Here is a 20,843-nt window from a genome sequence, read left to right on the forward strand (position 1 = left end):
TGCTTCATTAGCGGGATTCCCACGTTATCGCATTAAATATGCTCACAGAAACGGCGGGACCCAAACGTTCCCACCCGGCAGATGACGGGAAAGCTTCGCCTCTTCGCTCTTACAGGCCAGTGACAACAGGAGGGAGTAATTTATGGCTCTCTGGGACTGCTCGATAGGCTCCTCGTCCCGGGGCTCGTCCCCGATGTTCCCACCGCCGCACAAAGGCTGCAGCCGGCCGGCGGTGCCCAGGGGACACCGCGCTGTCACTTGCGGCGAGGAGATGAACAGCGAGCGGGATCCCCTGTCTCCTCCCAGCCCTTTTCTTCCTCTCTGGTCCTCCTGCCTCTCCTTTCGCCTCATTTCTTGTTCCTTGTTTTTGTTTTATTTTTCCAGTTTCCACACAAATACTGGTGATGGAGTGCTGGGGGAGCCGGGAGGGTCCCGTGGCTTCAGGGGGCTGGGGGTGGATGGGTGAAGATGGGGATGCTCCAAGACCCTGGGGGCTCAGGAGGGGGGACCAGCACCACTGATGGGGATGCAGGAAACCTCCCTTGGGGGGGTCCGGCAGGCACTTTCAGATTTGTCCCCCGGTAGACGTTCCTTTCCCCCTGCTCTCAGAGCTATTCTCATCCGCCCCGGTGACCTTTCCGGGGAACAATTTACTATTGTGTTTTGGTGAAGCCCGGCCTCTATTTTTACACTCTGTTTTGCTGATGCGGGTGCAGGGAGCGAGACGTGAATCCAGCAGGAAATGGGAGGGAGCGTCTGGAGCGCCGTCAGAACCACCCCGGCACTTTGGTGTGCCGGGGCCGAGCCCGGCTGGCAGCACGTGGTGGGGCCGAGGGCTTCGCTCCCTGCCCATCCCTCCGGGAAATCCCGCATGGCACCAGCTTCACCCGGCCGTGCCAAGGTGGGAATGGGTCCTGCAGCAAAGGGCTTTTGGTAGAGACCAGCAAAGCCACGGCGGTACCGTGCTCCTCGGCGAAAGGCAGCTTTCTGCGGGCATTGTCTTGCTTAAGGGATGCTGGAAACAAGGAGAGGAGGTGACTTGCTGGGGGACGTTTGGGGACTTGCCCAAGGGCGTCTGGGAAAGCCGTGGCAGAGCCTCCTGGCTTGCAGAGCAGGCTGACAGCAGGCGGAGGCGGCAGGTCTTCGTGTGAGCTGCCATCGAGCCGTGGTGCTCCCCGATGCGGGGACCCTGAGCTGGGCTTGGCGGGGGGCGAGTGGCTCTGAAAATGCCAAGCATCACGGCCTGGAGTGGGTAAGAGCGTGGCTGTCTGCGGGCCCTGTTCACACTGTGCCCGTGACAGGGAACACCAGCGCGTCCGACCCCGGAGGTTTAGCTGGGGGGACGGCCAAGCCCCAGGGAAGGGAGCGGGGCCAGCCCCGCCGTGTGTCTGTCCTGCTCCCACCCCCCCCACCCCCTGCAGCACAGCCCCTGGGGCACGGGTAATGCTCTGCTGCCCCAGGGCTTGTCCTGAGCCCCCCAAAACCAGAGGCAAGGTCCTCCTGGGTGTCCTAAGAGTCCAGCCACGGCCTCAGCCACCACCCATCCAAGGCTGCCTGGGAGGCCACATCAGCAAGGGGACGCTTTCCAGCAGCTGTCCCATCTCCGGAGCACTTCGCTTGCACCCCACCAGCGACACATCCCTTCAGGCGCTGCTGGAGCCGAAACAAAAACACGTCAACACCCTCCCAGTCGCGTGGCTTGCAACCACCCAGCAACGCAGCGTCGCTCCGCCAAGCCCCACGTCTGCCCCGTCCCTGGGCAGGGTGTCGAAATGGGAGCTGGAGGCCGGCGGCGGTGGCTGCGGGTGCAGAACGGGACGCTGGGGGTGGGACGCTGCGGCGCGAGGGTCCGGAGGGCTCTGCCTGCGCTCGGCAGAAGTGCGGCTGGCGAACCGGTGCCCTGCGGGTGCTGGGCCAGGGAGCAGGAGAGGGAGAACGTGGGGTAAGACGGGAGGTGCGTCAGCAGGCGCTCGCCAGCACGGATGCTTGTGTGCAGAGCCACCAAACTGCCCACAGCTCATGGAGACCTGTCCACGCACCAGCTCACGCACGTGACAGGTACGCGTGCGCACCGACTCGCTCACAAACGGGCGGCCCACGTGCTCTCACACGTGCCACGGTGCGCAAGCGTGTTCACAAATGCACGCGCTCCTTTTCGCGCGCCCCGTGCCTGTGGGCACATCTGCGGACGTGCCTCCGTGGACGTAGCCCTCAGCACATGCACTTGGGTGGAAGCGAACGTGCAGGCCCCTGTGTGTGTTCAAGCCACTCAAACCCACGATGTTCTCACATGCCTGTGCCCCCCTGGCACGCTGCCCCGCCAGTTGTCCCACAGAATGGTAGGGGTTGGAAGGGACCTCTGTGGGTCATCTAGTCCAACCCCCCTGGAAGCAGGGTCACCTACAGCAGGCTGCACAGGACCTGGTCCAGGCGGGTCTTGAATATCTCCAGAGAAGGAGACTCCACAACCTCCCTGGGCAGCCTGCTCCAGTGCTCCATCACCCTCAGAGGGAAGAAGTTCTTCCTCATGTTCAGACGGAACTTCCTGTGCTTCAGTTTGTGCCCATTGCCCCTTGTCCTGTCGCTGGGCACCACTGAAAAGAGTCTGGCGCCATCCTCCTGACACCCACCCTATTTATAAGCATTTATAAGGTCCCCTCTCAGCCTTCTCCAGGCTGAACAAGCCCAGCTCCCTGAGCCTTTCCTTGTCCCCATGACACGCAACACCGGGGTGGTTTTGCTTTTGGCACAAATCACTCCCAGGCTGCTTCCTGCCCCATCCTAGCAAGCTCTGAGCTGCTGCTTCTAGGTCAGGTGGCACCAAGCCACCCCAAGCAGGTACCCGGGTGCTCTCCGCAGGCTTTTCGCTTGCGAGGGGTGGCAGGGACGCGCTGGGGCATGAAGTCCAACGGCCACCCCACCACCGCCCTGCTTGCGAAACCACGTCCCGCGGTGCCACAGCCGCGCGTCCTTTGAAGACCTCCAGGGATGGGGACTCCACCACGGCCCTGGGCCCCGAGGGTGATGACGTGGCCCCGAGGTCGGTGACCGCCGCCGCCACCCTGCGTGCTCGCGGGCCGCTCTGCCGCGGGAGCTCGCAGCCGGCGTCCCCCCTGACGGCGGGGCTGGCCCTGCCCACGCCGGTGACACGGGGGTGCCCGTTCCCCCCCCCCCCCCACCCCTTGCCCTCCCCAGGCAGCCGCCGCCGGGCGCGCGGGGAACCCCTCCTGGCAGATAAACGCCCATCAAAGCCGACCGCAGCACCCGCGCTTCTTGCCAGCGCGGGGCCAGGCGGGCGGCACGGGGCCGGGGCCGGGGCCCACCGCCACCGCCGCCACCGCGGGCCTGGCCGCTGCCCCGCGCCCAAACCCGCCGCTGGCCCGCCGCGCCGTCCGCCGCCGCCAGAGGGCGCTGCCCCGCCCCGCTCGCTGGCCCCGCCCAGCCCGTTGGCCCCGCCCCGCGGGAGCTGGGTTTGGGGGTGGTGGTGGTCTCCGGGTGTTCTCCCGATGATGGCGGGGAAAGGCTGTCCTCTCCCCGCTGCCTTTGCTTCTCCGCTTTTCTCTTTTCTCTCCCTTTTCCCTTTCCCTCTCTCTCTCTCTTCTCTTCTCTTCTCTTCTCTCTCTTCTCTTCTCTTCTCTTCTCTCTCTTCTCTTCTCTTCTCTTCTCTTCTCTTCTCTCTTCTCTTCTCTTCTCTTCTCTTCTCTTCTCTCTCTTCTCTTCATCTCTTCTCTTCTCTTCCTCTTCTCTTCTCTTCTCTTCTTCCTCTCCTCCCCTCCCCTCCCCCTCCCCTTCCCCTCCCCTCCCCTCCCCTCCCTCCCCTCCCCCTCCCCTCCCCTCCCCTCCCCTCCCCCTCCCCTCCCCTCCCTTCCCCATTCTCCTCCTTCTCCTCATTCTCCTCATTCTTCCCCTTCCACCTGTCCCCCTTCTCGCTTTCTCTCCTTTTCCCTCTCTTCTCCCCACACTGCTCAGCTCTCCAGGGCTTCACAGCGTTACCATCGACAGACAACCATCATGTTCAAACCTCTCTATTTGATCACCGCAGCAATTTTCCTGCAGGGATTGGTATTTGGGGCCAGGAAGGCACAGAGAAGTTTTGGACAGCGAGTGTTCCCCTAGCTCGGCCCTGGAGGTCTCGGTGCTGCCCCGCAGGTCCCCTCCCCAGGACCTGGGACGATGGGCTCTGTGCCGGTGGCCACCAGCTCCCCATTGGCTCTGCCAGGGGACCACAGGCTGCCGAGTCTCGAGGGATTTCGGCAGGGCGAAGTGGCTCTACAAAGGCCTGTGCTTCCCAGTGGGAGTGCCGGTGGCTGTGTCAGTGCCCTGCTATTTATTGAGTTTTAATTAATAGCCCGCCCAGTCCTGGAAACTGCCTCTTCTCAATTCCAGGCAAAAGCATCTCTCAGGGGTCTTCACCTTTAGCCCCTCAAACCTATTCAGGGCTGGATTCGAGGGCAGCCCATTCTCAGCTGCCGCAGACGATGGCACGGCTCGGTGTTGTTCATCCCTTTCCTATCCATCCCACCCCTCCCGCGGGAGCCCCGGCTCCCTGTCCCCATCTCACGGCACTCTGCTTGGCTGGCAAGAACATCCTGTTGGGGCCGGCAGCCTCCAAGGTTTCAGGAATGGCTTAAGGTTTCCAAAACCCTCCTCCAGCTTCAGCGTACCCTGAGAAATGCCTCCTTCACCCCTTGGACTCATGTGAAATCCCTCTGGCCTTTCCATGTTCCTCCTGTCCCCTTCCCCAGAAACAGAAGCTGCTGAAGGGCAGCGCAGAGCAGAAGATGACGTGATTTTTCCTATCTGCTCCTCTACCTGCATCTGTTTGCTTGGGTGGCAGCCAGAAAAGTGACTTCATACATTCGATTTTTTTTTTTCCCCTCCCTTTATTTTTCGTTTTATTTTTCAACCAGCCAAACACTCTCGCCTGTTGCAGAACTGCGGGTGAAGCAGCCAGGCCAAATCCTGCCCCTGTGTTATGGTAATCGCGGCTGCCACCCAGCAGATGCAGCTCACTGAAATAATACGGCTGTCTGACAGGCAGGAGGAGAGGGGAGCTTTTGTTTGGCACTTGCTGGGGTTGGAGTACACTTGTAAAGCAACAACTGGAGCTCGTTGAAAAGAAGTGGAGGTTATTAGATGCGTTTCGCTTGCCGCCGATGGCCCGTTATTTTTTTTTCCCTTCGGATGCCAGGCAAAAACTCCGGTGATGAGCAGGAAGAGGAGAGAGATGCCACCTGAAAACGTGCTGCTTTTTGTGATGAGTGTGGAAATAAATAGGGCTGGTGCCCACTGGCAGGGCTCTGGCAGGTTGAACCCCATGATTCAAGGTCAATCAGACTCATCTCCTGTGTTAGGGGTGCTCCTCACTTTGCCCAGGGCCCCTCCTTTGCCCCAGTAGGGCTGGGGGGTCTGGAGGAAGGAAAGCACCTTCCTCAGATGGTGCTGAGCAGGGGGGTCCTACTGAAATCGGGCTCTGCTCTGCCTGTTGGGGACCCACAGGATCGCACAGGGGTGTCCTCCTTATGGGACATGGCCTTTGCTGATGTGTCTCTCCTTTCCAGGAGTCTTGGTTCTGCCTGTTGTAAAACAGCAAACACAAACAGGACTCCAGGGTGCACTTAATTGTGCTTGGAGCTGTGGAAACACAAGGCTTGTCACAAGCAAAGGTGCTCCAGAATTTGTTAGGGCTTGGAGGACAACGGGTTACTCATGGGGATGAAATAAATTCAAGTGACTACAGGAGCTGGGGTAACATAAAACCTCATCCTTGGGGGCTATAGTCTCATTTTGAGCTGTTGCAGTTTTGGACGGGAGAATGACAGAAAGTAGGTCTGGGTGCCATGAGGTTTTCATCTTCCCCCAAGTAAGTGGGAACGAGAAAATTATTAGATGATTTGGAGGTCTGTCCATCCATCCCTCTACCTACTTATCTACCCTTCTGTCTTGATGCGTGTCTCACCAGCCTTGCCTTTGCTCTGTAAAAACCCCAGCGATCCCCTTCAGAAGCCAGGAATAAAATCAATATATTTCCTCTCCAATTCAGGTAGCTCCCCATAAATCTTCCCAGCTTCAGTTTGGTCTCCTAGGACTCCTGGATCTGTTGGGAACCTATTTAATCAGCTGAGATGATCAGCACTGTTTGTTGCCGAAAGGCCCTTTGAACTCTTTGTCTCTTTATTGAATGATGACCGCGTCCCCTGAGGATTTAGCCAGACAGACCTATTCTACGTGACAATTCTCAGGTTAATAACTCTGGGTGCTGGCAGCACCCTCCGAAGTCCGGCTGCGAGCCCAGGGCCCTGGGAAGAGTCGCAGCCCCTCTGCCAAGCCCTTATCACTGCATCTTCCCATGGCCCCTCGTTTGGCTCGCTGCAAAGCTCCATAAAACCACACCAAATCACAAGCCCAGCATGGAGAACATCCAGCCTGGTGCCAAGAGATGAGAATTATAGCTCCTTTTGGGGAAGCTTGGCAAGGGCTGGAGGGGGAGGAGAAGTCATAGTCCCCCCATCCTGGAGGTGCAGGCTTTTAGTGTATTTTTGTGCATTTTAGGTTTTAGCTGGTTGGGAGTCAGCCCCATGATGGTACCTTTGTTGAGGGACGGTGGCTTCTGGAAGAGGTTTCCCGTGATGGTCCAGCCCGTGGGAGCAGGGGGCTCAGCATCACTCAGGATCTGGCCTCCAGGAAACAAGTCTAGAGATGCCCCAAATCAGCAGGACTCCTTCCACTGGCTTGGACCAGTTTACAACCAAGGATACACTGAAGCATCACTTTCAATAGCCAGGTTTGTCTTCCAGGCTATGTTGAAGCTGTGCTGGAGGTGGCTGCTACCTGCCTCCCCAACAGCCTCCAAACAACTCAACCTGGTGAGAAACAGCCAGATCCTCACCCTGTCTCCATCCAGCTCTGGCCAAAGGGGTCGGTGTTTCTCCTTCCAAAGGCTGCTGCCCTCCACAAACCACAACTTAGCATGGACCACCATCAACACAGGCAAAGCAACCTAATCTACGAGTGCATTAGGGTGTTGGAAAACAATAATCCAAGAAGGAAACACATTATCTGGCCTTGTTACTTTACAAAGTAATTTAAATTAATTTTTCCCTAGAGTGGTTAGGGAGCACTGCAACTTGCCCTTGTCTATTCTCTCCAGCTAATGAAGCTTTACCAGCGACTGCTTGTGAATTCCTATTAAGACCTCATCTTAGAGGTTACAGGGCAAAGCAATTTCTGCTCCTGGGAAAGATGCCTATGAATTTGTAATTGTAAGTCTGTGTTTGATAGGGATTAGCATCTGAAAGGGGTAGAGTGGTGGGTAGCAGAGAAAACATTATTTCAATTAGCAGAAGAAAAGCAAGTTAACGTCTGATTATAGTTTACTCTTATAATTTTCTCCTATTCTGGCATCTGGGATAACTATTTCCTGAAACTCTCCACCACCACCAAGCCAGCCAACTCTTTCCTTCTCCTCCTATTGGCCATCTTGGTTGAGATTCACATGGAAATGCTTGATTAGTTGGGATTTTTCCTTTCCTTTCTTCTCCCAGACCATAGCCAATCTCACCAAATAGAGAGATGGAGAGGAGGATGCTGTACCAAGCCAGATTGAAACGAGATGTGATGTTTCTCTTTGCAGCAAGGAGGTCCAGGATGAGGACGGTGGGGCTTTGGTCCACAGCTGGCCTCGTGGTCAGGCTTGTGGCCAGCAGCTCGGCACAATGCCAGTGCCCGGCTCTCCCAGGCAGAGCCCTGATGCCTAAAGCTTCGCTCTGCATTTGGAAATTGCCTCCGATTGCCTCCTTTCCTCCCACCCCGTAAAGGCAGGTGCCATTTTCTCTTCAGGGACTTGGCCCTTGCACTAACCTGTACTTCAGATATTTTTTTCTGGCTGCTTGGTTTCTTCTTTTCTAATGACAATGCAATCGGTTTTTGGGTGGGAGATTCCTCATGAGAAGGCTTGTTGTTATTTAAGGAAGATCATGAAATCCATCCTTAATGAAAGGACAGGAGAAAACCCTTCCACCAAGTTACACCAAAGCCTGAGATTATCATTTTCATGGGCTCCCAATCTTTCCTGCCTCATGTCTTATCAGCGAATGCAGCTGGAGGCTTCAAAAACCCTCCCAGCTTGCTGCTGATTTTATGGGACAAAGATTAGAGATGATCGGATAGTAAATTATTCATTCCATTCGATATCGCTAGGCAGGAGGGAATATCCAGAGCGAAGTCAGCTCTCTTCTCCCCTTCTGAGCATCACGTATGGGGATCCCGGCTATCTGCCACTCCAGCGATGCGGCGGCACTTCCGCCAGCGCTCAGAGACGATGAGGGGTGCAGTACGCCCTCCGATCAGATGGGAAAGCTGAGGGGGAAGCACAGATGCAGGCTCACCCCCCAGCAGTAAGGCAGGCTGAAGGAAGGTGGATTTACTTCTTGTTTCAGGGATATTGGGTTTGATTCCTCCCAGCCCAGGGCGAAGTGGGACAGACTATGTAGGTGTTTCCTCAGCCTGATTTCTCAAGGCTGTGGGACCTGAGGCTGATGTGAAAGTGCTGTCAGACCCCTGGCAGCTACTGACCCAGTGGGCAGAGAAGCAGGGAGCTCAGAGAGGACAAATCCTGGCAACCTTGTGCAAATGGGCAGCTGGATAGTCGAGAGAGCCCATTGCTACCATTATAGAGCACCAGCATCATCCATCGGGCCCCAGCATAGACAGCTGGTGGTGGGAACATTGATCAGAGACCTGTGCCAAAAAGCAACCAGTGTAAAAATGTCAACCAAAGGGTCCTGTGAAATACACATGGGCCACGATGCTGCTGCTGAGGAGATTGGGAAGGAAAATGAAAGGAGAAGCATGGCCATGGTGCCCGATGCTGGTGCCATGTCTGGGCCCCATCTCAGATGGCTGCTGGATACCAGCTTCCAGCGAGTGTCCTGCCAGGAGCAGGCCTGGCTGATGCTGCTGGAGCTTCCAGGCCGCCTGGGAGGAGAAGGGGAAAATACACATCCTCTCCAAGCCAGGGTCCAGGAGGGATCGCGGCCACCGCCATCCCACCCCATATTCCTGCTGCTTATTCAAGGCTTGCAATTAGCATCAGCCCTGAGGGGCTTGTGAATGGTCTAATAAAATGTCAAATAAAATGGCAAAAGGTGTTTTATTCTTGGCTTTGTCTGTGTGTGTTGAACTCCAGGCTGGTGGGGGGAGGATAGCGAAGGCATCGGGCTATGCCCCATTGCCACACCATTGACATCGGGGTTTTCATCAGCACATAAGTAAGAAAATATAATGCTGTTTAAAGGCATTTTTAAAGAGGGGAAGTGAAGACACAGAGCTGTGATGGATGAAAAGCCTTTTTCTGCTACCATTTATCCACACTGGCATCCTGCATCAAGAGAATGCCTTTTTCATAGCAGCTGTAGCTCATGGTTCTCCGCGGCAGCATCCATCCCAGGCTGGATTTGAAAGCCAGTGTGAATGGGAAATGAGAGAATTCTGAGGAAAGCGAGGAATACTTGGTTTTGATGAAAAATGTTAAAAGTTATTCTTTTCTTTTTGGAGCAGCTATTGAAATACAATAAATTCATCATTACATTTTTATACAAATACGGAAAATTTTTATACAAATACATATACAAAATACAATCTCCTCTTTAAGGGCTGTACAGGCTTGCTCTCATTTATTTTCTTTATTTTTGTGGCTCTTTCCAAGAGAGGGGGAGGACATGGAGAGGATGAAGGAGGGAAGGAAGGAGGGAGGAAGGAAGGAAGGAAGGAAGTGAAGGAGAAAGAAAAATAACCTCCATAAAAACACAGTGCCCCACAACCTTTTTTGAAGAGGAACTGGCATCTGTGCTCTGAGCCCTATCACCCAGGAACACCTTTTAGGCTCAGGGATGTTGCTTTCAGGAAATGTTAATTTTGGCTAAAAAAGACATATTTCTTGGGGGGAAAAAAATGCCAATTTTTGGAAGGTACGAGCGTAAATCCTGAAATTCCAAGACCTGCTTTGTGCAAGACCTGTTGTACAGGCGACTGCTCACACGGGTCCCTGCGAGAGAACTGAGCTGGCTCTGGCTCTGCTTGGGTTTGACTAAACGCTGCAAGGTGATTTTCCCTTCTGTGCCTCAGTTTCCCTCACTGGTAAAATGGGCCTGTAGGCCTTTGACTCACCACAGCTGAGTGATGCTGAAGGCTTCAGTGTGAGAGACAGCAAGAATTCCAGTGTGCCTGCCGCAGCAGAAACGCAGAGCTTCTCATCTCTGCAGGTCCCAAGCCATGACCACAATACAAAAGGGCAAGCCAGACGGCAAATGATTTGCTGGAATTTTGGACTTTACCCCTGAGACAGGGCTGCTGCCGTGACAGGGAGTTGCTATTTCTCATCCCCCCGGGCCGGACCCAGGGATATGCAGCCAAGCAGGTGCCACTGGAGCTTTCAGCCACAAGAGCACATACCTTCCTAATAGCTGCCGTGGGCTGAAGAAGATGCGTTGAAGCAAGGGGAGCTTTGAGATAAGCAAATGAGTGATTCCCTGGCCCCATCAGCAAGCCCTAAACAATTAAATAATTAAATTTCTTTAAATTTCGTATAAATCTGGGTATGCGCGATGGTAAAGTGTTACTTGCTCCTCAGGAGGGAGCCGACAGCAAGACCCCTATCTGGAAGGCACAGCAGGCCTGCCTTCATCTTCGGGTCTGGTCTGTCATGTCCAGTCCCCCAAACACAGCGTAGCATGTGAGTGGATCCTTGAGACATCCCCATCCTTGAAAAATCGGCCCGGTGTCCCTGATGGTGGGCTGGGCAGAGCCCTGGGGTGAGAAGACAATCTGCAGCACATGTGGAAGAGGATCAGAAGCAACCTCGTGAGCAACCTGCCACAGCCCCAGGCGCGACTGGGGGTGGATAGCGATAGCAGAGAGGTGTCTCAGAGCTTGAATTTTCCCAGTGCAGCAGCAGGACTGGCTTCTCTAGAACTTCTGATCTGCTGATAAATCATTCTGCTGTAAAGAACTAGTTTTGTTGCTGGGCTTTTGCTAAGAGACAAGCAACAAGCAGGCAGCTAAGATCGCAAGCTCTGCATGCTTTCCTGGATAGATAACGTGGAAAAAAGCAATGGGGAACCCAAAGTTCACTCTCATTTTTACTTCTTCTCAAGCCATTCCTTCTTCCCTGTAACAGGATTAGATTATTTTTATAGGACCTTATTGTGGGCAGGTCCTTGTCGTGCCACTTCCTTGCCAGGTGTGGCAGGTGAGTCCCTGTCCCATGGAGTTCGTAAGTGAAAACCAGCAAGGGTGGGAATGGGATTGTCCCATGTTGCAGCTGGGGATTTGGCCGTGGAAAAGAATTTGGAGGTGAGCTGGGAACAGGCTTTCAGTCTTGTACAGCTCAAGCCAGCTCCAGCTTGTTTTTGGGATGAACAACATTATTCTTGATCCAGGGGGAAGAGGAGGGATGAAGGGGGGCAATTCTGCACCAGTGGCTATCTATTCCTGAGGATGCCCCATGTTCTTGATCACGGGTCCCTTGCGTGTGCCTGTGTGGGGAGCTGGAGCCCAGGTGGGGTCCTTTGGCAGGGGGACCACCAGATCCCAAGGCTGGGAGCTCAGATGTGGGGCTGGGCTTGCGGGGATGCTCTGACACACCACGAGAAGGGTGATGATAAAACCACGTGCTCACAATTTTAAAATTTCCTTCAGGAGTAACTGAAGTTGCGTAGCCATGAAGACAATTAGCTTTTATTCTTTCTTCGGGGTGGGTTTGTCAGCCATCCAGACCCGGCGTGGGCTGGGAAGCTGCTTCATTTGGGACCTATGAGCCTGCCGGCCTCCCCCACCCCGCAGTGTCCACCCAGCTGATGCGAAGGGCCTGCCAGCTTTGCTATCTGCTGTGGGTCTTCACGTCTTTCTACCTCTTCTGCTGTTGAAGAAATTTTGGGAACAGCCCTGAAGGCTCAATAATATGAACGCTGTGTTTGCTCAGTTTAACAATCTCTCCATTAAACAGAGTGTGGGAGGTGGGAGGCAGCACTCGGCATCGAGTCTGGTGTATTAAATGGATGTTTTTAAGCCGCAGATGTGTTTTGCTGGGTTGTTAATGACACTTGCTGAAAAGAAAAGAGCAGGGAAGCTAGAGAGGGCTGTGCCAGGCAGCTCCCGGCATCCCCTGGACCCGGGGTGGGAAGGGGTGTCAGAGCTGGGGCATCGCTGGACCCCCCGGCTCTCCTGCTGCGGGGAGGAGGACTTGGGGGACACCAAGGAACAGGTTCAGGCACGATCCCCACGTGCCGCAGCCATACTGGGAGAGAGATTTACCCATCTGGGTGTCGTTTCTTCCTCCTGGGCCAATGCAAATGTTTTGTGGCTGAGTCCCCTTCCACGCCCAAAGGTGACTGTCTGGTTCAAGTCACCGTGCCCCAAATTCCCCGCCAGCCTCTGCGGGAGAAAAGAATAGGCACCTCCTTCCACCCCTTCCCGCAGCAGGATTTGAATAACCAGGTGTGAGCATCAGCCTCCCTCGTTAATGCGTTTGATAATTGACCAAGCGCTCATTCCTGCGGGAGGGCGGCGTGCCCGAGCCCAACGCCCTGCGAGCAGGGGCCGCTCTCGGCTGCTCCTCCGCGCCCCTGCCTGCCGCCATGCCTGCCTGCTCCCTCCTCCTCCTCCTGGGGCTGCTTCTGGTGCTGGAGCCTGCCTGCTGCCAGCAAGGTGAGTGCGGGCAGCTGCCTGGCCTCCCGGGGAAACTGAGGCAGGGCGAAGGCAGGAAGGTGCTCCGAGCCCAGGGCAGGTGGGGGCTGCTTGGTGGGGTGGCCTCGGGGACAAGGGACGACTGCGAAAGGGCCTCTTAGGGAGGGAAAAAACATCCCAGCTCCTGCCCAAGCTTCAGCTCGGACTTCATGTCAGCGGGCGATGGGGATGTGTGGGTGGCTGGTGGGCTGGGAGGTCTTGCTGGGGACACGGAGACTTTCTACCTGTTTTGCTGAAGGCTGAAAGTGCCGTCCACCCTTTATTTCTCCTGCTTACAAGGAGATAAAAGCAGCTCTGATTTACCTGGAGCAGGACTGTGCACTGAGATGAGTAATCTGTTTGCTTAAGGCTTTTTTTCTTATGGCTTTTTTTTTTTTCCCTTGCCTTCTTCTCTCTCTCTCGTCCCCGGGCAAGCACTGAGCTGGGTCGCTCCCTGAGCTCACAGGTTTTCCTGTTAATCTGTAATTTTGATCATTGCCGAAGTGAGGGAGTAAATATCTTCCTCTGCAAGTTGCCCTCCCGTTCCCTTCCCGAAGACTCAGCAGAGAAACTTCCTACGGCTAGAGCATTATTTTTAGGAAATTCGTGGAAGGACTTGTCTAGTGCTACAAATAACGAGGAGTAATTAAAACTCATGGGATGCTGCCAAAGCCCTGGAAAATTCCCTCCCCCTTTCTCCTTCTGATGCCCCAGCCCTGACCGCTCTTCCTGTATTTTTTTACCAACGTGCTGAGGATTTAACAGTCTGGGGTCTCCACCGTCAGCAGGATTGAAAGTTTTGCTGTTGCCTGGAAAGAGAAAGAAAGAAAAAAAAGCCTTTAATGAGAATTCAGAGCCTGGCACAGCTTCCTCGGTGAGGGGAACAGACAAGGGCCAGCTGATGCTTTCCAAGCATGCAGGAAAGATGTATCAAAAAGCAGACTGTGTCTTCAAACCAGCCCTTTACAGCACGTGCAAGGGATTGTATTGGCACCAGCACTTCCCTTGGTCTTATTTGTAGCTACAGATGCAGAGACACACGTCTGTCAGGGGTGCAGATCACACATTGTTTAGTTTGGCTTAGAAGATCTTGTTTGGGAGGGGAAAACCCATCATTACTGTGGGGTGAAACAGAGAGGAGGTGGCTGAGCCAGAGGGACTGGCTGCCCTAGGAGGGACGTCCCTGGTAAAGCATTTTTCCAGGAACACAGTCCTGTTTGCACAGGCGAGACTCATCCTTTCGGCCCTCCCTCCTGGCAGGGCAGCAAGGTGTGCTCCGGGGGGGCTGCAGCCAGGCAGTGCCCCCCAGGGCTGCAATCCATGTACTCCCTCCCTGAGAAGATGCTGCCAAGCTCTTGCCTCCGCCTGGTTCCCATTCCTCCTTTCTTATGCTCACGCATGTTCCCCGTGCCCACTGGGGTGATTCAGCCCATGTGGAGGCATTTGCCATTCCCCCTGCCATCCTCACCTCCCCTTGCAAGCGGGCTCTGTGTGGTCTCTCAAAGCCAGAACCACTTGATTCTGGTTTGGCATTTTTCCTTTTGGTTTTGGATGCGCTGAGATCTGGTGGAAACAGCCGTCTGAGTGAGGGTTTGCTTGCAAAAACATCCAGTACCTCTTGAGCATGGCTGCTTGGAGGAGGTTTCCTACCATTTATCACATGTCCTCCTTTGCTTGAAGATCACGAGATGCAAACTTGACGATTTCAGTCATTGCTGACTTCATTCCCCGGTTGACCTTGAACTCCCTCAACCGCAGCAGAAACCTCACTGAGGGCTGGACCTGACCATCCCCTCCTAGGCTTCAGCTGGAAACCCCGTCCCCGGCAGGAAAAATAAACTACAACTAAAAAATAAATGTGGCTGAGATAACTGCCAAGGGCAGAGCGAGGGAGGAAGCAAAGCGGGCCGTAACTCAGCCTGGAGGCAATAGGTGTGTTTGGGGCTGCACCCACGGGGGTGGGGGGCAGCAGGGGCAGGAGCATCCCTGCCCATCAGGTAGGGCAGGGAGGACCACGCTTTACTCTTCCTCACTGCCACCGCCCCGCTGGTACCCCCACCAGCAGCCTGCTGATACGATGGGATCTCAGCCGAAACACGCTGATACAAGAGGGGATTTCCGCCTGAATTCCTCCTGCTTGAGTTTTGGCCCCGGGACCTTGCAGTAAACACAGCAAGTGTCTGCATGGAGAGGCGGGGAGGCTGAAGGACACTGTTTGGGGCTGCTCTCTGGGTACTCGCGCAGGGGTGCCACCGCTTTCTGGGCTGGCACAGGCGGTGAATCAGTTGGCCAGGCTGATTTCGCTTCCAAGAGGAAAAAAGAGCTTTGGTTTTGGTTGTGGTTTGTTTTTTATTTTAAATAAAAGCTTCTTGCAGTGAGGATTCAAGGAGCTGGAGGTCTTAACAAAGGACAGGCCCTCTCCCCGAAACCAGAGGAAGGAGGTGAGGGCATGGAGCTGGCTGTGGATGAGGAGTTTGCACACGCGGAGCACACAGCCCGCCTTTATTGCCACTAGTGAAGATTATTTTCTGTTTATAGCAGAGGCTTGTCTCCTGTGAGACGGATGAAGTGTTCAGCTAGCGTAAAGCTCCTGAGTCAGATTGAAGTACCAAGGTATTTGTCCTGGGGCAGCTCGGTCTCACAGATGCCGGTGGCACGGGTTGGGTCCGAGTGGTCCAAGGCTGATGCTGGGGTTGGTGGGGAGCATCCCCCACCTGCCCATGCAGAAGGATCTCATCTATGCGCAAGGGTTTGTGTTTTGATTAGCTGAAAGATGAAAAGCCATGCCTGAATACCTAGTAATTAAATCCCAAAGGGATGCGTTTGTGTGGACAAGGTTGCCTTTCAGTGCTGATGAGAGGTTCAACAAGGGCAAGTGCAGGGTCCTGCACCTGGGGAGGAACAACCTCATGCACCAGTACAGGCTTGGGGTGGACCTGCTGGAGAGCAGCTCTGCGGAGAGGGACCTGGGTGTCCTGGTGGACGACAGGTTAACTATGAGCCAGCAGTGTGCCCTGGCTGCCAAGAAGGCCAATGGGATCCTGGGGTGCATCAAGAAGAGTGTGGCCAGCAGGACAAGGGAGGTTCTCCTTCCCCTCTACACTGCCCTGGTGAGGCCTCATCTGGAGTACTGTGTCCAGTTCTGGGCTCCCCAGTTCAAGAAGGATGAAGAGCTACTGGAGAGAGTCCAGCGGAGGGCTACAAGGATGGTGAGGGGACCGGAGCATCTCCACTACGAGGAGAGGTTGAGGGAACTGGGCTTGTTCAGCCTGAAGAAGAGAAGGCTGCGAGGGGACCTTATAAATGCCTATGAATATCTGAAGGGTGGGTGTCAGGAGGATGGGGCCAAGCTCTTTTCAGTGGTGCCCAGTGACAGGACAAGGGGTAATGGGCACAAACTGAGGCACAGGAAGTTCCGTCTGAACATGAGGAGGAACTTCTTCTCTCTGAGGGTGACGGAGCACTGGAACAGGCTGCCCAGGGAGGTTGTGGAGTCTCCTTCTCTGGAGATATTCAAGACCTGCCTGGACAAGGTCCTGTGCAGCCTGCTGTAGGTGACCCTGCTTCGGCGGGGGGGTTGGACTAGATGACCCACAGAGGTCCCTTCCAACCCCTACTATTCTGTGATTCTGTGATTCTGTGATGGGTTTGACTGCATCTGCGTGCTCCATTGCCCAAAAGCTGTCAGGAGGAGAGGAGCAGCCGACCCAGCAAGGACTGGGACAAGGTTGGCTCTTCTCATCACCCTGCCCTTGAATTCCTCCCGCATCCAAGAATACGTCTCTCAGCCTTCCCATCTGTGGCTGCATCTCCACTCGTGTCTGGCTAGAAATAAAATGAATCTATGAAGCCATCCCACCCCGGGGAAGCCGGGGATGCCACGGTTTGCTCCTGGCCCCCCCCACTGCCTGCCCCCCCGCCAGCCCCGCCTGGCCTTTGTGCTGGCGGCTGTTGCTCTGAATACTTCAGCCTTCTATTTCCCGTCATAAATCAGTTTGCTGCTCTGGAAACTTGTTGAATGGTACGTTTTACCGAAATTCATGTTGGCAACTGTTTGCTGTGAGAGTGACAACGGTATTTTACGCTGTCCCTGTCACAGGGTCCTTATTTTGCCAGGCAGTGTTTGGAAAAAAAGCCGGGAATGACATCTGTGGCCTCTGGGGATGGAGAGTAAACAGCCTGCTGGAACCTCTCTGCCTTCTTTCCCCCGCCACTTTGGGCAAGCATCCTCTTTCCCTCCCTCCCTCCATGTCCATCAGCCCTTTGTCCCCCCATCCCAGAGTCATCTGTGCCCCACTGCGTATGTATATGGGGTCCCAAAGCTTCAAGTTGCTGTGCTCCACATGCAAACTCCAGCAAAACTGCTGTTATTTGCCCTTTATTTCATTGCTGTCGCTCGGGTAAGCCTGCCTGGATTAACAGCAACAGTCGGCTTTGCAGGACTGAACTCTTGGCTGGATGTTGGTGAAGCTGGATGGGGGAAGAAGATAAAGCCTGAGGTGTTTTCCTAACATGTATCCTCCTTTTCTTCTGCAGCCCGGGGCAGCCTCCAGCCATGGTCACAGGGTGTCATCGCAGTGGCTGTGTTTCTGGTCCTGGTGGCCATCGCTTTCGTAGTTAATAGGTTCTGGTGTAAGAAGAAAGTGTAAGTGTGGGAGCCCTGGGGGCTGCTTTGGGTTGGGCTCAGTTACCTCCGCACGGGTCACTTCCAGCTGCCTTTGTCCCCGTTCCAGGGCTGGGAACACCGTGATTGCTGCCAGGCAGGAAGAGCAAAGACTCCCTGTTCTGGTCTCCCTGTCCTCTTCCCGCTGTCCTGGTCTCTGCTCCCTGTTACTTATTGCCAGGTGTGACCGCACACGCTCTGTCCCCGCTGCTCCCTGTGCAGGGGCACCCCCAGACAGAGCGCTCGGACGCTACTGCAAGAAAGACGGGAGAGCTGCAGCGTCGTGGCTGGTTTACACGGGCACATGTCTCGGGGGGCTGGCCTGAGCCTGCTTTCCTATGGATTTGGGAGTGCAGTTCCCGGGTGCCGTACATCCACGGGAAAACAAGCCCAAACCGGCTTCGTTTGCAAAGCAGACAGGGCCGAGCCAGCAGAAGGCACTGAGAGGAGCTGGGAGAGGAGGGACGTAGCTGAGCCGTGGCAGTGCTCTCCACCAGGAGCCCATGGCACAGGCAGGTGGGGTGGCCTTACTCATCAGGAAAAGGCTCTGCAGGGCTGGTTACCTCTAGCCCACTGCTGGCCGAGCACAGCCACAGGCTGCTGCTCCAGCCGAGCCAACCCAGGCCAACTGGCCAAGTTGCAGCAACTTGATCTTCGATCTGAGCCCAAAGTCAGCAAGGGATGAAGAGAAAAAGTGCCCTGTAGCCTGGTTCCCGGTTCCTCTGCACCGACCCAGGTGCTACGGGCTTTGCGCCCAAAGGTGCTGGAGTCTTCTTGTATCTGCATATCCCTGCAGCCTCTTCAGGCTGAGGAGGTGGGGACTTGGGATGTACCCTGATGCTCAGCAGGTCGGCTTCTGCCCTAGATGTCCCTAAAGGGGGCCCTCTGGGACGTGTTCAGGGCCAATGTGTAATGCAAGGTATGTATATATATTTATAAAGTCTGATTTGCAACTGCAGTCTTTGTTTCCCAAAGAGGAACCTTCGTCCTCAAACTGAAGGAGCCCCCAGCCCATGGAGCAGGAGGCAGGGATGGTGTTTCCCACCTCTGCCCATGCCCAGCTGCCTCTTCCGAGCCTGAAGGATGAGGATGCTGAGGAGGGCTCAAGGGGGGATAGCGACTTGTTTTAATTAATCTGGCCTCTCTTCAGAAGAGCTGGCAGCGAGGCTCGGCAGCCTGGCGTGCCGCCAGCCCCGTGCTGTCACTGTGACAGCAGCTATCAGCTCAAGCCGCTGCCTGTTTGTGCCAGTCTGTTCCTTGGAAAAGCCTCTGAGGTCGCCCTTGGGTGAGCACTGGAGGAGGCAGGGATGTGCACGCAGGGTGGACCTGCACCCACCCTCCGCAGCTGAACCCTCTCAGGTGCAGTTTGTTCCACAGGCTTGCTCCAGAGCTGAGCTTCTAGGCTCCGGTTGAGGTTGAACACCCAGTCCCTGCTCCGTGGTTCCTTCTGTGAGCCATCCAGACTCACACCCGAGAGGAAACCACTCGGTTTCGCACGTGTGGATATCACACACGCACCCCTCCTGCACCAGGGCCGCAGCGCCGGCAGAGCCTCAGCGTTTCTCCCGATGTCAGCTGGGACTGCAGGGGACTATTTTGCAATGGATTACACAGAAGAAGACTGGAAAAACCAGTTAGTGGGAGAAAACAATCCCACATATTGATTGACAAATGAGTCTTGCTGGCTGCCAGCCCGGCACTGGGAGTATCGGCTCCAGAGCCGGGGGTTGGCACTCGGTGTCTGGGCATGGCCCCTGCAAACCTGCCACGAGGGCATCTCTCCTCACCCTTGTCCTGCTGAGGTGGGTGTCCAAGGCCAGGATCACACATCCAGGTCCCTTATCACCTCCGTGGCGTTGGAGCAGTCTCTTTCTCTGCACTGTCACCACCACGAGCTGCTCCCTGGCACAGCCCTTCTGTTGCTCTCTCTCCGCTCCTCTCTTCTCCCCTCCAGGGAAAATGTCGAGACAGTGGTGAGCGTCGAGGACAAGCGGGATGCTGTCGTGTCCAATGGCCATGAAGGCAGATACCTAACCTCTGCAGCCGACTTCAGGTGAAGGACTTGCTCAGACCTCCTCCCCATGTCTCCCAGGTTGTTCCTCCAACCCCCTGGGGACAGCTCAGACATGCAGAGCCACGGTCTCTCCCACTTGGGGTCTGACATGTCCCATGAACCTGGTTTTGGGGCTTTTTTCCTCTTCAGGGGATAAGGAGAAGGCAGCAAGTTAGTATCCCCTCCTCCCCAGTCTCTTATCATCCCTGCAGCTGATCCCCGTGGTCCATCCACCACCTTGCAACCCGCTACACCACATTTTTCCTATGCTACATCACATCTTTCAAGCAGGGGAAACCACCAAAAGTGGCCATAGGTCACCACGCAGATGCTGACTGTCAAAACAGCCCTCGCTAGATATTAGAGCAATTCCCACCCCACGCTTGGCTCTCCTCCTGGCAGAGGTACCCCTCCTGCCCTGCCCTGCCCACCTTGTCCCTTGCTCAATGCATGGCCAGCACCAGCACAGTCAGGGCATCGACGGTGGCTTTGGGGGAGGCTGGTCTTGCTGCAGCCAAGCTCACCGCTGTGCTTCTCCCTCCCGACGCAGGTCCAGAGAGAGCCATCACGCCTACGAGAACACCCTGGAGCCTGAGGAGACGGTGATCACCACCGCCATGTAGCAGGCACCTCAAGCCACCCTCCTTTCTCCTCTCACTTTGCTTCCCGCTGTCATGATGGGCATTTTCACAGGGACCCTCTGCACTGGCTTCCCCTGTGCACAGCGGCTCCCCAGCCGCTCCATGACACCACCATCTCCTGGTCTTTTCCCTTCCCACCTGTGGGACGTGCTCTTCTGCCTCGGGGGCCGGTGTCCACATGGGCATTGGTCCTTAGGAGAGGTCTGGTCACCCCACCTGGTTGGCGAGGTTGATGTCCCTGGTGCCAAGGGAAATCTGACCTGCTCCAGACACAGAGGGATCCCCACTGGGTGCCTGGGACCTCCCCACATCCCCAGCCATCCTCCGGGGAGCTCCTGATGGAAAATGCACTCTCTTCTACCCATTTCACCCTCCTTTTTACGACCTACACCATGCATTTTAGTGTCAGAACAAACTTTCTCCCCTGTACATATCTCCCCTGTGAGCAATAAAGAGAATTGTTGCCCATACCACAGCAAAGAGGGTTGTTTTGCTAATCACCCAAAGGACTTTCTGGCATCTCAAAGTGCTCCCAGCCTTCGGGTATTTGGGCAGGGAGGGACATCGGGGTGGGTGGGGGTGGGGAAAGGCAGTGCTGGGGTGGGAAGGGTGCTTAGACAGGGGTCAGCATCCCCATTTCCCCTGAGGTCCCTCCTGGGTAGGATCCACCTCTTCTTTCCTCACTTGGATGAAGCCAACATCACTTTTGCATGTGTCTGTGTGTCAACAAGGAAGAGAAAAAGGTGGAATGTTTTTCTGCTCA

The 20,843-nt window shown here is 55.3% G+C and overlaps 1 protein-coding gene across 1 annotated transcript; it reads left to right on the plus strand.

The window, feature by feature from the left end:
* Window positions 1–12,572: 12,572 nt before the first annotated feature.
* Window positions 12,573–20,528, plus strand: PDZK1IP1 (PDZK1 interacting protein 1). The gene is made up of 4 exons (XM_009945674.2): window positions 12,573–12,705; window positions 17,260–17,368; window positions 19,341–19,439; window positions 19,990–20,528. The coding sequence occupies exons 1-4, from the start codon at window positions 12,636–12,638 to the stop codon at window positions 20,060–20,062; spliced, it is 351 nt and encodes a 116-aa protein (XP_009943976.1). The 5' UTR covers window positions 12,573–12,635; the 3' UTR covers window positions 20,063–20,528.
* The last annotated feature ends 315 nt before the right edge of the window (window positions 20,529–20,843 follow it).

The sequence above is a fragment of the Opisthocomus hoazin genome, chromosome 6 (genome assembly GCF_030867145.1).
Source record: "Opisthocomus hoazin isolate bOpiHoa1 chromosome 6, bOpiHoa1.hap1, whole genome shotgun sequence".
NCBI lineage: Eukaryota > Metazoa > Chordata > Aves > Opisthocomiformes > Opisthocomidae > Opisthocomus > Opisthocomus hoazin.

Coding starts and splice junctions, on each gene's coding strand:
- PDZK1IP1 (XM_009945674.2), top strand. CDS start 12,636: ATGCCTGCCTGCTCCCTCCTCCTCCTCCTGGGGCTGCTTCTGGTGCTG. Junction 12,706..17,259: donor GCCTGCCTGCTGCCAGCAAG/GTGAGTGCGGGC, acceptor TTTCTTCTGCAG/CCCGGGGCAGCCTCCAGCCA. Junction 19,440..19,989: donor ACCTCTGCAGCCGACTTCAG/GTGAAGGACTTG, acceptor CTCCCGACGCAG/GTCCAGAGAGAGCCATCACG.